Source organism: Myotis davidii, unplaced genomic scaffold, assembly GCF_000327345.1.
Source record: "Myotis davidii unplaced genomic scaffold, ASM32734v1 scaffold328, whole genome shotgun sequence".
Classification (NCBI taxonomy): Eukaryota; Metazoa; Chordata; class Mammalia; order Chiroptera; family Vespertilionidae; genus Myotis; species Myotis davidii.
The window spans coordinates 2,280,463-2,292,867 of NW_006300373.1; the positions used below are offsets into that span (position 1 = coordinate 2,280,463).

Consider the following 12,405-nt stretch of genomic DNA (forward strand, 5'->3'; position numbering starts at 1 on the left):
TAGAAGATGCTTCAGGAAGTGCTGGCATGGTCTAGAACAGTGGTTCTCAACCTGTGGGTCGTCCCTTTCACATGGGTCACCTAAGACCATCGGAAAACACATATATAATTACATATTGTTTTTGTGATGAATTACTATGCTTTCATTATGTTCAATTTGTAACAATGAAATTGGGGGTCACCACAACATGAGGAACTGTATTAAAGGGTCGCAGCATTAGGGAGGTTGAGAACCACTGCTCTAGACTAACTCAAGCGAAGTTAAATGTGTTCCAGATACTAAAGTAATGTTTTCATTAGTAAACTCGAAAGTTTAAGGACACATGCATTTTAACAAGTTAAAATAGCTAATTACTTTTTAAAACTTTCATTTTAAAATCAAGACGTTTAAAAAAACAGATGCTTTGGCCATTTGCTTATTAAACTATAAATATGAAACCCAAAGTTATTTATAGATATGATACACGCATGGCACACTTAGCTCGGAGCTCTCCCTTTCAAACAGCAACTTCGGGCATAATAAACACTTATAATCCTCTTGGTTTATTCTTACAGTTTTTAAGAGTCTCCATTTTTGAAAAATTGTATTTATTTACAACCTGCCTGGCTACAAAAAGGATTCAAGGTGGAGTTTTCAATTAAGTTTATAAAAAAGCAAATCCTCCAAAACTTTACAGTGAGGGAAAAAAAGCTCAAAGCTTTTTATCATAACCTTTTAATTTTATCCTCTTGCTTGCGGGCATGCTGTTTAAGTAACATGTTCTCATCGTGCAAACGCAAAAATCTGTCTTCCAGTTCCTCACGACTGATCCGTGACACGATGACCTGGTGAGACTTCATCGTCCGTGCTGCTGAAGTTTCTGCAAAAATGCCAAGATCATTCATAGTGGGATCACTTAAACTAGTCTCTAAGCATGGTAACTGTTGACATTGATATGAGATCAGATGCGCTCATCTCAGATGTTTCCCTTTGTGACCCACAATTAAGACTGCTTTTGAAAATATTATAGCATTGTTCACATCACTGATCGGAGGTCAGTATAAAAACCTTTGCTATTAATACTTTATATGCAATATTAAAGGATAGGAACAATAATAATAACCACTCAAAAAAGGATTCAAATAACCATTCTTTAAGATGTAAGCTGGAACTCTGATTCAATAAAGGATTTTCGACTTATATACTGAATGTTGAAAAAACTAAACTAGAAATTTTTTGTTGGTTTTTTTTTACAAAGAGTTTTTACAATAATCTGGTGAACATAACATGATCAAGATATTTTTCTGGGCCCCGGGTGTTGGGTTATAGAAAATAAACTATATAAGATTTGAAAGACCAAAAAAGAAAACCTTCACAAATTATTTATAATCTATCTTAAATATCTTTAAAGAACTTTTATACCTTTCAGCATGTGTATATGATATTTTTTACATATGCTTAAGTTTGGTACTTTCCATATCACTGTGAAGTCGGTCGATTTTCAGCAATCCTCCAAAAGAAACAAAGAACAAATGGATAAAGATTAAAGCCCTCTGGGGGGAAACTGAGGGCAGGAATTGAATTAGGGTATCAAATCCCAATACAGAGCTTTGCACACTTAAAATTTATTTGCATTTGAATCGCTGGCACTCTGCCAAACATCTAAAGCAAAGCTTATACATGTTTTACTTTTAACAATAAAAACTGTATAGTCAAATTTATCTTTTTCAATGAACAATGTGTTGACCACCTTTCGGTGGTAGTTCAAGGTGACCACTGGCACCCTTCTGATGAACAGGTGTGTGAACATGCCTTCATGGAATATATTTGATGTCACAGTTTCTCGGTGACAAATGCAGTGGTATGACTGCGGGGCTGACACACTGGCCGCACAAAGAAAAACACAGCTCAACATTCCTTAAAGCTATGCTTTCATTTCTTATTTTGAAAGTGCTTTTTAGCTCTACAGCAACCACTAAGATACAAAAGGATAAAGAAAACGTTCAATGTATATTAATTTGATAAATTAAAGTCAATATCACGTGGGTAAACAAACCATTTTGAGATACTCTACTTGAAAGACAAAAAATTTTTAAATATGGCATTTCCTCCCCTATAAAATGTAAATGTAAAGAAACATTTTAATGGCGAATGTGATTTAAGCCAGGCAATTCAGGTTGGAGGCCTGATACTCTCTGTAGTTTCTACTGATGTGTGGAATTTTAAAAAGATGATTTATAACAATTCTTTATCAGAACAGAGGGGGATTTTACATTTTCTATGAGCTGTTGATAATTGATGCATGCAGTAAAGTACCATATGTTGTTCTAAACACTCCATCCTCCTGTTTAGTCCAATCAAGAGCTATATAGTTACTTAAATGGCTTGGTTTGTATAAATATCAAAAATACTTTAAATTAAAAGTAAAGAAGTTACTGATCAAAGTTCATAACTGTAATAAATAACAGCTGGCCGTACCTTGTAACCCTCCCACTCGAAAGAGGTTCAGACCTATATCTTTCACGGGCAGGTCTCCTGCAGTCTCATCAGTTGGACCAGACATGGCCTATCTGTGGAGAAAAAGAAAATTCAAATAAAATCCTTCCAAGTTATAACATTAACTATGCAATGGAATGAACCAAATAAAATGAATAAGGCACTAGAACTTTAATGGACATCTTATTGCCCACATGTGCAGCTTGAAGAAGATGAAAGCTCCCATTTTAAAAGTAATACTACATTGAATCATGGCGACAGTGTTCCTTTCAACAGTATATTTCCTGTAGTTTGCTTAGGAAATGAGGTCAGATTATCATTCTTCCTTCTCCCATCTTCTTATTCCTCTATCTGAAACAAAAACAAACTCTCCTAAATTTAGAAACACCACCTCCCCTCCCCTCTTCCCCTTCCCTGTCCCCCAAAGAAAGCAGATATCTTGGAAAAAACGCAAGTCAGGAACTTGATTCAAATGGTTGTGCTGTTACTTGGTAGCTGGTCAAGTTACCTAACCTTGCTGAGTTTCAGCTCCTTAATTTAAAAATGGAAAAAAAAATAATACCCATCTCACAGAGTGATGCTGTGGGTGAGATGGTAAATTAAAAGCATCTACCACATTTGCCTGGGATGACAATATTACCTGAATGTTAATTTTCAGCTTGATGCGCAAATCATGGGTAGTTACAAGTTTTGCAAAAGAGGTTTCACAAATTCACCAACTGGGTTGGTTTTTGTTGCCACGAGGCCCGAGTCCCAGGGCTTCCTCCTTCAGCATACAGGCTGTCCAGCCAATTCTGGCATTTTCAGTTTCTATTCTTTACAGAGATGTACACATGGCTGAGTTTTGTATGTGGATGTGAGTGATCCAATTCACATGCCATGTCTAGTACGCTTATATTTTCATTTCAATCTACCCTGAAAGCCAAATGTGGATTGTCAGTGGAGATCCCCTAAGGCAGAGATTTCCAATCTCTAAAATGTTGGTCCTAGAACAGTGATGGCGAACCTATGACACGCGTGTCAGAGGTGACACGCGAACTCATTTTTTTGCTTGATTTTTCTTTGTTAAATGGCATTTAAATATATAAAATAAATATCAAAAATTAAGTCTTTGTTTTACTATGGTTGCAAATATCAAAAAATTTCTATATGTGACACGGCACCAGAGTTAAGTTAGGGTTTTTCAAAATGCTGACACGCCGAGCTCAAAAGGTTCGCCATCAAGTCCAAGCAAATTGCAAGCTTTTTGGTCTCGCTCGCCTCTGTATTCTCAGAGGCTGGCCCAGAGTTGGCACACAGCAGACATTCGCTAAATAGTTGTAATGAACGGTGTTGGTGGAGCGTCAGGGTGTGTGGACCCAGACGTGGTTGACAAAAGCTCCTACGCTGACATGTATATGCAGTATCTTTTAGGGGGAGGGTTCCTAACTTTTGTAATAACCGATCAAAGGCTGAGAACCTCTGCATTTTGCTGTGACACAAACAGCTAACGGACGTTTGCCTGGGTGGGCATCTAGCTCTTTTGCAGACAGCGCTACAGAAAAGGTCAATGTTAGGAACCAGATTACCCAGAAGTTTAAACCCAGGACATTTGTAAAAAGGGTACCTTTTCCATGAGAGAGTTATGGCGGCTTTTATAATAGTAATAAGGCTGATGATGGTGTTTGCATTTATTGAGTGCTCCCTGAGCAGTGCGAGGCACTCTTCAAAGTGCTCTGCTTACATGAATTAAAGGTCTCACACTGTCCTTGTGAGGTTGCTATGCAAATGATTCCTATTCTGCAAAGGACAGGGGGCACGGGGACCAGGCTTAGGTAACTTGCCCACATGGCACACATCTAAGAAGTAACTGTCTAGCCCAGTGGTTCTCAACCTTCCTAATGCCGCGACCCTTTATACAGTTCTTCATGTTGTGGTGACCCCCAATTTCATTGTTACAAATTGAACATCAGGAAAGCATAGTGATTCATCACAAAAACAATATGTAATTATATATGGGTTTTCTGATGGTCTTAGGCGACCCCTGTGAAAGGGTCGTCCGACCCCCAAAGCGGTCGCGACCCACAGGTTGAGAACCGCTGGCCTAGCCACTTTTTTGATTGTCACCAGTGGGAAGAGGGAGTGACCTGTTACTGGCATCTAGAGGTCAGAGATGATGCTAAACATCCCGCAGTGCACAGGAATCCCCAGTATCTGCCGCCCATGCTACCGAGGTTGAGAAGCCCCGTGCGGTGCTGCCAGGCCTCTCTGCCGCCCGGTTCCGCAAACCCAGGTACCCTGGCCTTGCTCAAGGCCTTCGCTGACCCTTCATCCTCTGGGGCTCAGCTCCAATGCCGCTTCCCTGATCATCACCCTGTGTTAGATGCCTCTTCCTCCCAATTTAGTCACTGTTTATTGCTGTTCCAGCAGTCATCTCTGTCTGAAATTATTTTGTTTTACTGGTTCATTTCTAGTTCGTCTTCCCTAATAAAGTACCAACGAGCACCTTGAGGCAGGTATCTGTCTAGTTCACACTTGGTGGGGTACAGTGCCTGGCACCAAGTGGGCACCACCGCGAATATTTCTTGAATGAATAAAGCGCTGAGGGTAAAATGCTAAGCAAAGCCCCCGCCTTTATGCAGGTAACAGGCTACGGGATAACAAGGCGGAAAACAGATCAGTACAAGTAATTAAACAATAGGCCACTCGGGAGGCTTACGGGTGCACTAAGCAGCTAGCTCCACACCCAGGTCAAATAAGCGAACTGTGTTTAGGATGGGAGCGCTCCTAAGGGCTTGGATAAGCACTGCAATTCGCAACAACTGCCCTCAGCGAGGGTTTAGGTCTGGGCTGCACATTTTCAAACCGGGGCTGGGCGTGGGGGCCATGGGCGGGGTGTGGCTCAGGCCTTGACGATGTGGGGGTTTCTCGTGCTAGGCTCCTTTTTTCACGCGAACAGAACCCCGGGACCTTCTCCAGGCCGTGGAGCGACCCCAGGACCCCGGCCCGCGCTGCAGGTAGGGAGTCGGCCACCTCTATCGCCCTCTCCTCCCCCAGGGTACTCACCGCCACTCTCTCCCCGCGGCTAGCTAACCGTTGCCATAGCGCCGCCGGCCGAGAGGAGCATGGGAAAAACATGGCAGGCCCCATTGCCTCCTGGGAAATGTAGTTTTCCTGGGGCTCCTTCCCGGCCAGTTCTCAGGGCCTCGAACTACGCTAGCCCAGCTGTGGGACCTGGGAAATTCTAGTGCTCTAGATCCCAAGGCGCTCGCGGGTGCCGCCGCGGTGCACCCTGGGAGTGGTAGTTCCCGCGGCTCTGGGGTAGCGTGGTGGCGAACGGGAGCAGGACGCCGAGAGAACTACACGCTGGAGGCGGGGTCCAGAGCGAGGGAATGTATAATCCTGGCGGTGGCGGAGAAGGTTGTAGCGGCAGCATGAAGCGAACCCCGACTCCCGAGGAACGAGAACGCGAAGCTAAGGTATGTGGGGCCCTCGGGAGGCTTGGGTCTTTCGTGCACTTGGAGCGAGGGGCAGGGAACCGGAGGGACTCGGCTGGAGGGCGAGCCGACGCGCGGTCTGAAGCCAAGCATGAAAGGGCCTTGTCTGCAAGGAAACCAGAGCCCCTGTGGGTTATACATTCGTGCAGGCCTGGTCCTATTGGATCCGCTCACAAATGGAAGACATCCATTTGCTTGTTCTGCACCTACCTCCTTGGGTGAATCCGTAGCTACTCTTGTGCCTCAGTTTACCGGACTCCCAGATGACTGTGATGGTACCCGCTGTGCCTTTCTCTTCTGCTAATAATTTCGGAGGAGTGAGGTCAGGTATGTTTTTTGGAACAGTTGTCTCAGTGGACCACGGATACGTTCTGTTTTCAGCACAGCAGATAGGAACATTTAACTACAATCCTGTTACCTACTGTTGGAGTTCAGCCTCTAGTAGTTGCCGTTCCATGGGATGAAAATAATAATTGCAATAGCAGTTTTTAAAAATAGCATTTATCACATGTCAGGCTTGCATTGAGTTCACACTGTTTATATTATTTCATATTCTCACCGCAGCGGATTGCAAGATAGATATGTATACAGATGGAGTATCAACAATCCTGTTTTACAGATGAAGACTTGAGTGCCAGAAGAATTGAGTGTTTTCCTTTCTCTCATCCCCCAAATCAAGTCCTGTTTGTTTGTCTAAATGTATTGGTAATCTGTCCACATTTTTCCAGTTCCACCTTGGCCCATGCTATCACCATCTCTAATGGACTGGTACAGTAGTTTCCTTATTGGTATGCACTCACAATATACCAGTGGTTCTCAACCTTGGCTGCACATTAGAGCCACCTGGGAATCTTTTTAAAATCCTGATTTCTGGGCCCCATCCTCTGGAAATTCTGTTTCTTTGTTACTAATGTTGTGGCCTCACCCCATAACAAAAAATAAGCATTGGTTATGCTTATATGCATGCATACAAGTCCTTCGGTTGATCTCTTAACCGTCCGCCCCCCAACCCTCCCCATTTGTATTTAAGTTTTCAGGTACCTGTACTAATTGATTAACATATTAGAAGTAAGGGGATCCCAGGAAAGGGAGAAACCAAGTTATGTTGGGGAGGGTCGATTTTACAGAGTTCCTCCTGCCACCCCGTCCCCCCCCCGCCCCCCCAAATCGTCTCCACAATTAAAACCACTCCAGCAATTATACTAGTGAGTCCCATTCCTCTTTTTAACATTACTTGAAAGGCAGTTCTCCTGGCTTGACAGCCCTGGCTCCATTTTAGAAGTGGCTCCATTATATTATTGTTTATATTTTCCCTCTCTTGATCAAGCTCTTTCCTTGAAAGCAATGATCAGAAAACAGCATTGATCAGTTATTAAAAACATCACTGGCCCTCTATTATCAGGTGACTCATTTTGAGTATTTCGTGTCATTGTTAGTCCCTGAGGCCAGGAGGGCTCATTCCTGGTATATCATGCCCCCGGTAGAAAGGAAAATAGTTTCTTCTTTCCTGAGGAGCCTTAGGCCACATCTGAGCAATAAGCACACCAGAACACAGGAACCCTGCGTTGTCATCATGCTTCTTTAAGAGCAGGGCCTGGGTTATATTTAGTTCTAACTTTATTTTATCGGAGGGGTTTTATCCAAGTGCATAAATAGCAAACTTCCTTTTATTGAGTTATTAGTTTTATAACTCATTAAACCTAACAACATTTATCTTTTTAAGTGATATGAAGGCAGCTGTCGCCAAAAAACAGGAAACTTTATTAATGGTTTTTTATTTGAAACAGCAAGTTTATCTTGAATCAGAAGTATTTACTTCTGTTATTTGAAACAGAAGTATTAACAACAGGGCAACCCCCACCTTGCTTAACTAGAATGTTTTCAAGGGCAATACTCTTATCTAATACTGCTGCAGTGGTCATTGTAATATCTGTCCAAGGAAAAGTATTCTTAAACATCCTCTGTAGTTTCTTACATGAAAACTAGAGGCCCGGTGCACAAAATTCGTGCACAGGTAGGTTCCTAGGCCTGCCGGCAATCAGGGCCCATTGGGGGCCTTCCTTCGTTCTGCACCACCCCCTGGTGGTCAGTGCACGTCATAGTGAGTGGTCGAACTCCTGAGAGGACAATTTGTTTATTAGGCTTTTATATATATAGATTTTATAGGCCTTAGTGATCATTTCAAAACATTGATCAATATTTTTAAAGGAGTGTCTTTATAACATTGGGCTATACAATATAAAGATTTCTAATAGCAAACATTTTTATAATAACAAAGTTAAGTTTGAATAATAGATCTAAATCAAGAACAATACCCGAGGGCCATCAGCTGAAGATATTAAATAACCAGGAGGTGTTAGTGGGTACTGTGTTGAATCATCTGGCTTGTGCTAAATCTGGTACCTTTATTGGCACCGACATCACTAGGTGATAAGCATCCAGGAGTTAATGCTTTTAGATTTAGTCACACATGGATTAGCTCAGAGTCCAGAATAGATAAACTTGCTGTTTCAAATAAAAACCATTAATAAAGTTTTCTGTTTTTTGGCGATCGCTGCCTTCATATCATTTAAAAAGATAAATGTTGTTAAGTTTAATGAGTTATAAAACTGATAACTCAGTAAAAGGAAGTTTGCTATTTATGTATGTACTCACTGCGTTTTTTTACCTCATTTTTTCAATTTTATTTTTTGCCTTTTGGCCTTTTAGTGAGGTCCTGAGAAGGTTCTTTTGGTCTCTATCTTCAGCCTGGATTATTCTTGATTATTTCACCCATTTGGCTGATGGTAATTTAGGAAACTAAATCTAGGGCATTTTTGATGATGGGCCAATGACTAGGGGATTTAAGAAAATTAAAACTTGGCCTGACAGATCCTACTCTGTCCCCTCACCCCCAAGTTTATCTTGATCTTTTTCTTGATATCTCTTTCAAGGTGTGGGTCAGGCTTTAATCACCATTTAGTAGTTTTGATTGTCTCTTCTAGACAGAAGGGTTAATTTGTTCCTAGCTTCCAAATCACTTTAAATACCTTCACTGAAAATTAATTAAACTAATGAGTAACAGTAAGTTCTTGTTACTTTCTATGATTTCCAGATCTCTTTTTAAAAAAAATTTTTTTTTTAATTGATTTCTGAGAGGAAGGGAGAGGGAGAGAGAGAAACATCAATGATGAGAGAGAATCATTAACCGGCTGCCTCTTGCACGCCCCCTACTGGGGAGGAGCCTGCAACCCGGGCAAGTGCCTTTGACGAATTGAACCTGGGACCGACCCTTCAATCCGCAGGCTGATGCTCTATCCGCTGAGCCAAACCGGGTAGGGCTAGATCTCTTTCTTAATCTTCATGTTGGTTTTGCACATGAAATTTGCCATTTGGGAAAAGTCTTAGACACTTATTTAACACGTTTAACACTTAGGCACTTGAAACAACCCTGGGGTTCGGTGAAGTCAGCACGTGTCTCTTTAATCCTTCCATCTCTCCAGTATACCTGGTGAGTGTCTCGCGCGGAAGAGACGTTTATCTGTTGAAGAAAGATGGAATGGTTGAGAACCTCCAGCGTCTGGTACATGTTACATGTGAACTCTTAGTAACATCACACTGGCTCCCTGGATCAGAGGATTTATTGTGGCTGCGTGTAGCTCCAAGGCCGTTTGCTTCAAGAAAGTAGGGACCCACATCTTTTTGGTTTTGATCTTCACCATTCTGTCCCCAGCACTTAAATGAACATGGTGCCAGGCCAGCCGTGGGCAAACTATGGCCCACGGGACGGATTCGGTCCGTTTGAAATGAATAAAACTATTGAAAAAAAAGACGGTACCCTTTTATGTAATGATGTTTACTTTGAATTTATATTAGTTCACACAAACACTCCATCCATGCTTTTGTTCCGGCCCTCCGGTCCAGTTTAACCCCTTCCCCGGCAGAAACGTGTATACTCGTTTTCACAAAATGTTCTTTTTCAGTCGTCGACGAGTATACTAAGAAAATATGGTAAAAAAATATGGTTTATAGGAAGACGAGTTACAAACTGTTTTCATAACCAGCATCAAAAATACTATATAGAACCAAAATAAAAAAATTAGTCTGAAAAAGAAACGTTTTTAACAAAAAAATTGTTGGGGAAGGGGTTAAGAACCCATTGTGGCCCTCGAGTCAAAAAGTTTGCCCACCCCTGTGCCAGGCCCAGAGTCAACCTTCCGTATTCATCAAGCGAATGAATCATGAGCATGATCTGTTACTTGTCATTAGGTTTCATACTAGATGGACCTGGAACCTGAGAGGAATAGTGGAAACTGGTTAAATACTCTACCGGTTGTCAGTGACTTCACATTCCATATCAACACCGTATTCATTTCGAGACGCAAGACTCTGCTCTTTAACACATGCGTTAGCAACGGCCAACAACTGTTTCCTACCGATCTCTTTCAAATTTAAACGGCTGGTTTCCCCTTCAGGTTTTGTGTACTTGGTGATTGTTAGTTTATTATGGTAGATTTCTTGGCAAATTTATATTTAAAGGGTGAGTTTGTGACTTCTAGAAGGGAACACCTCTGTAGTAGACAGTAGGAGCCCAGCGTGCAATTCGAAATCGCGTGGCGCCCCCCACTGCCTCTCAGGCCCTTGAAGCAGCCAGGGCTGCTGCTGATCAGGCCCTCCCCCAGCGCAGGCGCCCAGAGGCCCCTGCTGCCCCCGGCAGGCTCCATCTCCAGTGTGGGGTGTGCAGGGGGCAGCCTATCCATGCTTCTCTCTCATCATGGATGTTTCTTTCTCTCTCTCTCTGCCTTCCTCTCTGAAATCAATAAAAATATATTTAAAAATATAAGGCGCTGTTTAGAGGAGAATTTAGAGCTCTGTGAATGCCGTTCGCTCAAACCTTATGTTCTACAAACCGATTCTGTAACATTTTACAGCGTTTTCTCACCAGTTGATTTTCCGATGCAAGCCGGGAGGGCTCTTGGGGACAGTTGAGCTGGGTCAGGGCGCATTGAGGGGACTAGGATTTGCGTAGCTAGGAACCCGCATCCAAACATTCGTCCCTGGCGCAGGGTTTCTGCTCTCGGCCCACGCACGTCTGAAAGCCGAACCTCGCATCGGGGCTGTGGGCTTGCATTTCTGTTTATGCTCCACGCACCTGTCCCGTTGCCATGCCATCGCTTATGCGCCCTGTAGTTTTGGGAACGACCTGCCTGCAGAGCGACTGTACCGTCCTCTGTGTCAAGGAGCTGCCATGTAGACAAGTGGCGGTGGAGACCTTCACGGCTGGTAGAAACCAAATGGAAAACCGCGTGTGGAGGAAGGACCGCATCAGGTTGCATCTGGTCTGAAAAGGAGATGCGTTCCCAGGGCACGAATATGCTCCTCACTGCTGTGATCAGAACATTCAGAGCTCTGATTTCCCGTCAGCCCCTCGCCTGCCCGTGGCCACCGTCACTTAGTGAGGGGCTCATCCGAGGCCCAGCCTCCAGGGCCGGCACTTCTGCAAGAATAATACAGCGTGGGCTGATGGGCCCCCTTGGCTCCCTCCGAGGAATTGGGCGTGATTCACGTCCCGAGGCCGTCCTCATACGGATTTCCTGTTTCCAAGGGCAGTGTCCATCATCTCACTGTTTTCCAGTTGGCCATGTTTTGAAAATAGAGATGGAAAATTGTGCTGATGAATTAATTTTTCTTTTTTTTTTTACTGTCAGCATGAACGTTCCGCGTTGTTTTGCTTGGGAATAGCACCCGGCAAACAAACAAATGCCAGGGTTGCAGCGTGCGTGCGTGAACTCTGGCCCGTTGTCATGTCACTCGTGTTGTTTAGGTAAACAGCGTGCCTGCTTTTCGCCGAATCAGCAGCCAAGACGCTGCGAGCGATTTCCGTGTTAGTCGCGGATTTGGCCGGCAACACTATTCATGAGACAATAATTGGGATAGCGTAGTCATTGTTCTCCTAAAACGCGATCCTGGGGTTGGAGCCGGCCTGGCAGAGGAGTCGCCCATGCACACCGAAAGGCAGGGCCGGGGCCTGGTGGCCGGCACGGCCAGCTTTTAAATTCATCAGCCTGCTGCTGCTTAAGTTGTCCCAGCTGTTAATGCCGGAGCCATTACCGTAATGGACTCGGCAAATGAAGGGGAACGAAGACACGCACACTTTATTACCAGAGGGGCAATTTTCTCTTCATCTGTAATAGCAGCCGGGCCTCATATTGATCAGACCATCAAGATACTAATCCTCTGTAAAATTACTTGTTATAACTGAGAATGCGCTCACCCAGATCAGTCTGCGTCCTGCCTGCCTGCTGACTATTGAATACAGACCGGGAGGCGGTTTATTTTTCATGATTGAAAGTCTCTGCCCCGGAAACGGGCGGCGCTTCATCTCGGCGACAGCCCAGGGTTGTCTTTTTGTTTTAAACAGAACATCACCCACTTAATTAAGGAGCGAGCGGCTGCCTCGCTGCCTGAGTTATGC

At 43.6% G+C, this 12,405-nt stretch overlaps 2 protein-coding genes across 4 annotated transcripts in view; one reads left to right on the forward strand and one right to left on the reverse strand.

Moving 5' to 3' along the window:
• Positions 1-5,578, reverse strand: part of RPGRIP1L (RPGRIP1-like) — a 76,187-nt gene extending 70,609 nt beyond the window's left edge. The window contains exons 1-3 of one of the 2 annotated variants that reach the window (XM_006777051.2): positions 5,521-5,578; positions 2,458-2,549; positions 712-859 (exon numbers count right to left, since the gene is read on the reverse strand). In XM_006777051.2, the coding sequence (XP_006777114.1) occupies positions 712-859; positions 2,458-2,542 (233 nt within the window). In that variant the 5' untranslated portion in view covers positions 2,543-2,549; positions 5,521-5,578. Of the gene's footprint in view, positions 1-711; positions 860-1,401; positions 1,490-2,457; positions 2,550-5,520 lie in introns of those variants that run through there. The other variant, XM_006777053.2, reaches the window with a different exon arrangement.
• A 196-nt stretch (positions 5,579-5,774) lies between these two features.
• FTO (fat mass and obesity associated) overlaps positions 5,775-12,405 on the forward strand; it is a 282,063-nt gene continuing 275,432 nt past the window's right edge. Inside the window, exon 1 of one of the 2 annotated variants that reach the window (XM_006777055.2) lies at positions 5,775-5,933. In XM_006777055.2, the coding sequence (XP_006777118.1) occupies positions 5,847-5,933 (87 nt within the window). In that variant the 5' untranslated portion in view covers positions 5,775-5,846. The remainder of the gene's footprint in view (positions 5,934-12,405) is intronic. The other variant, XM_006777054.2, reaches the window with a different exon arrangement.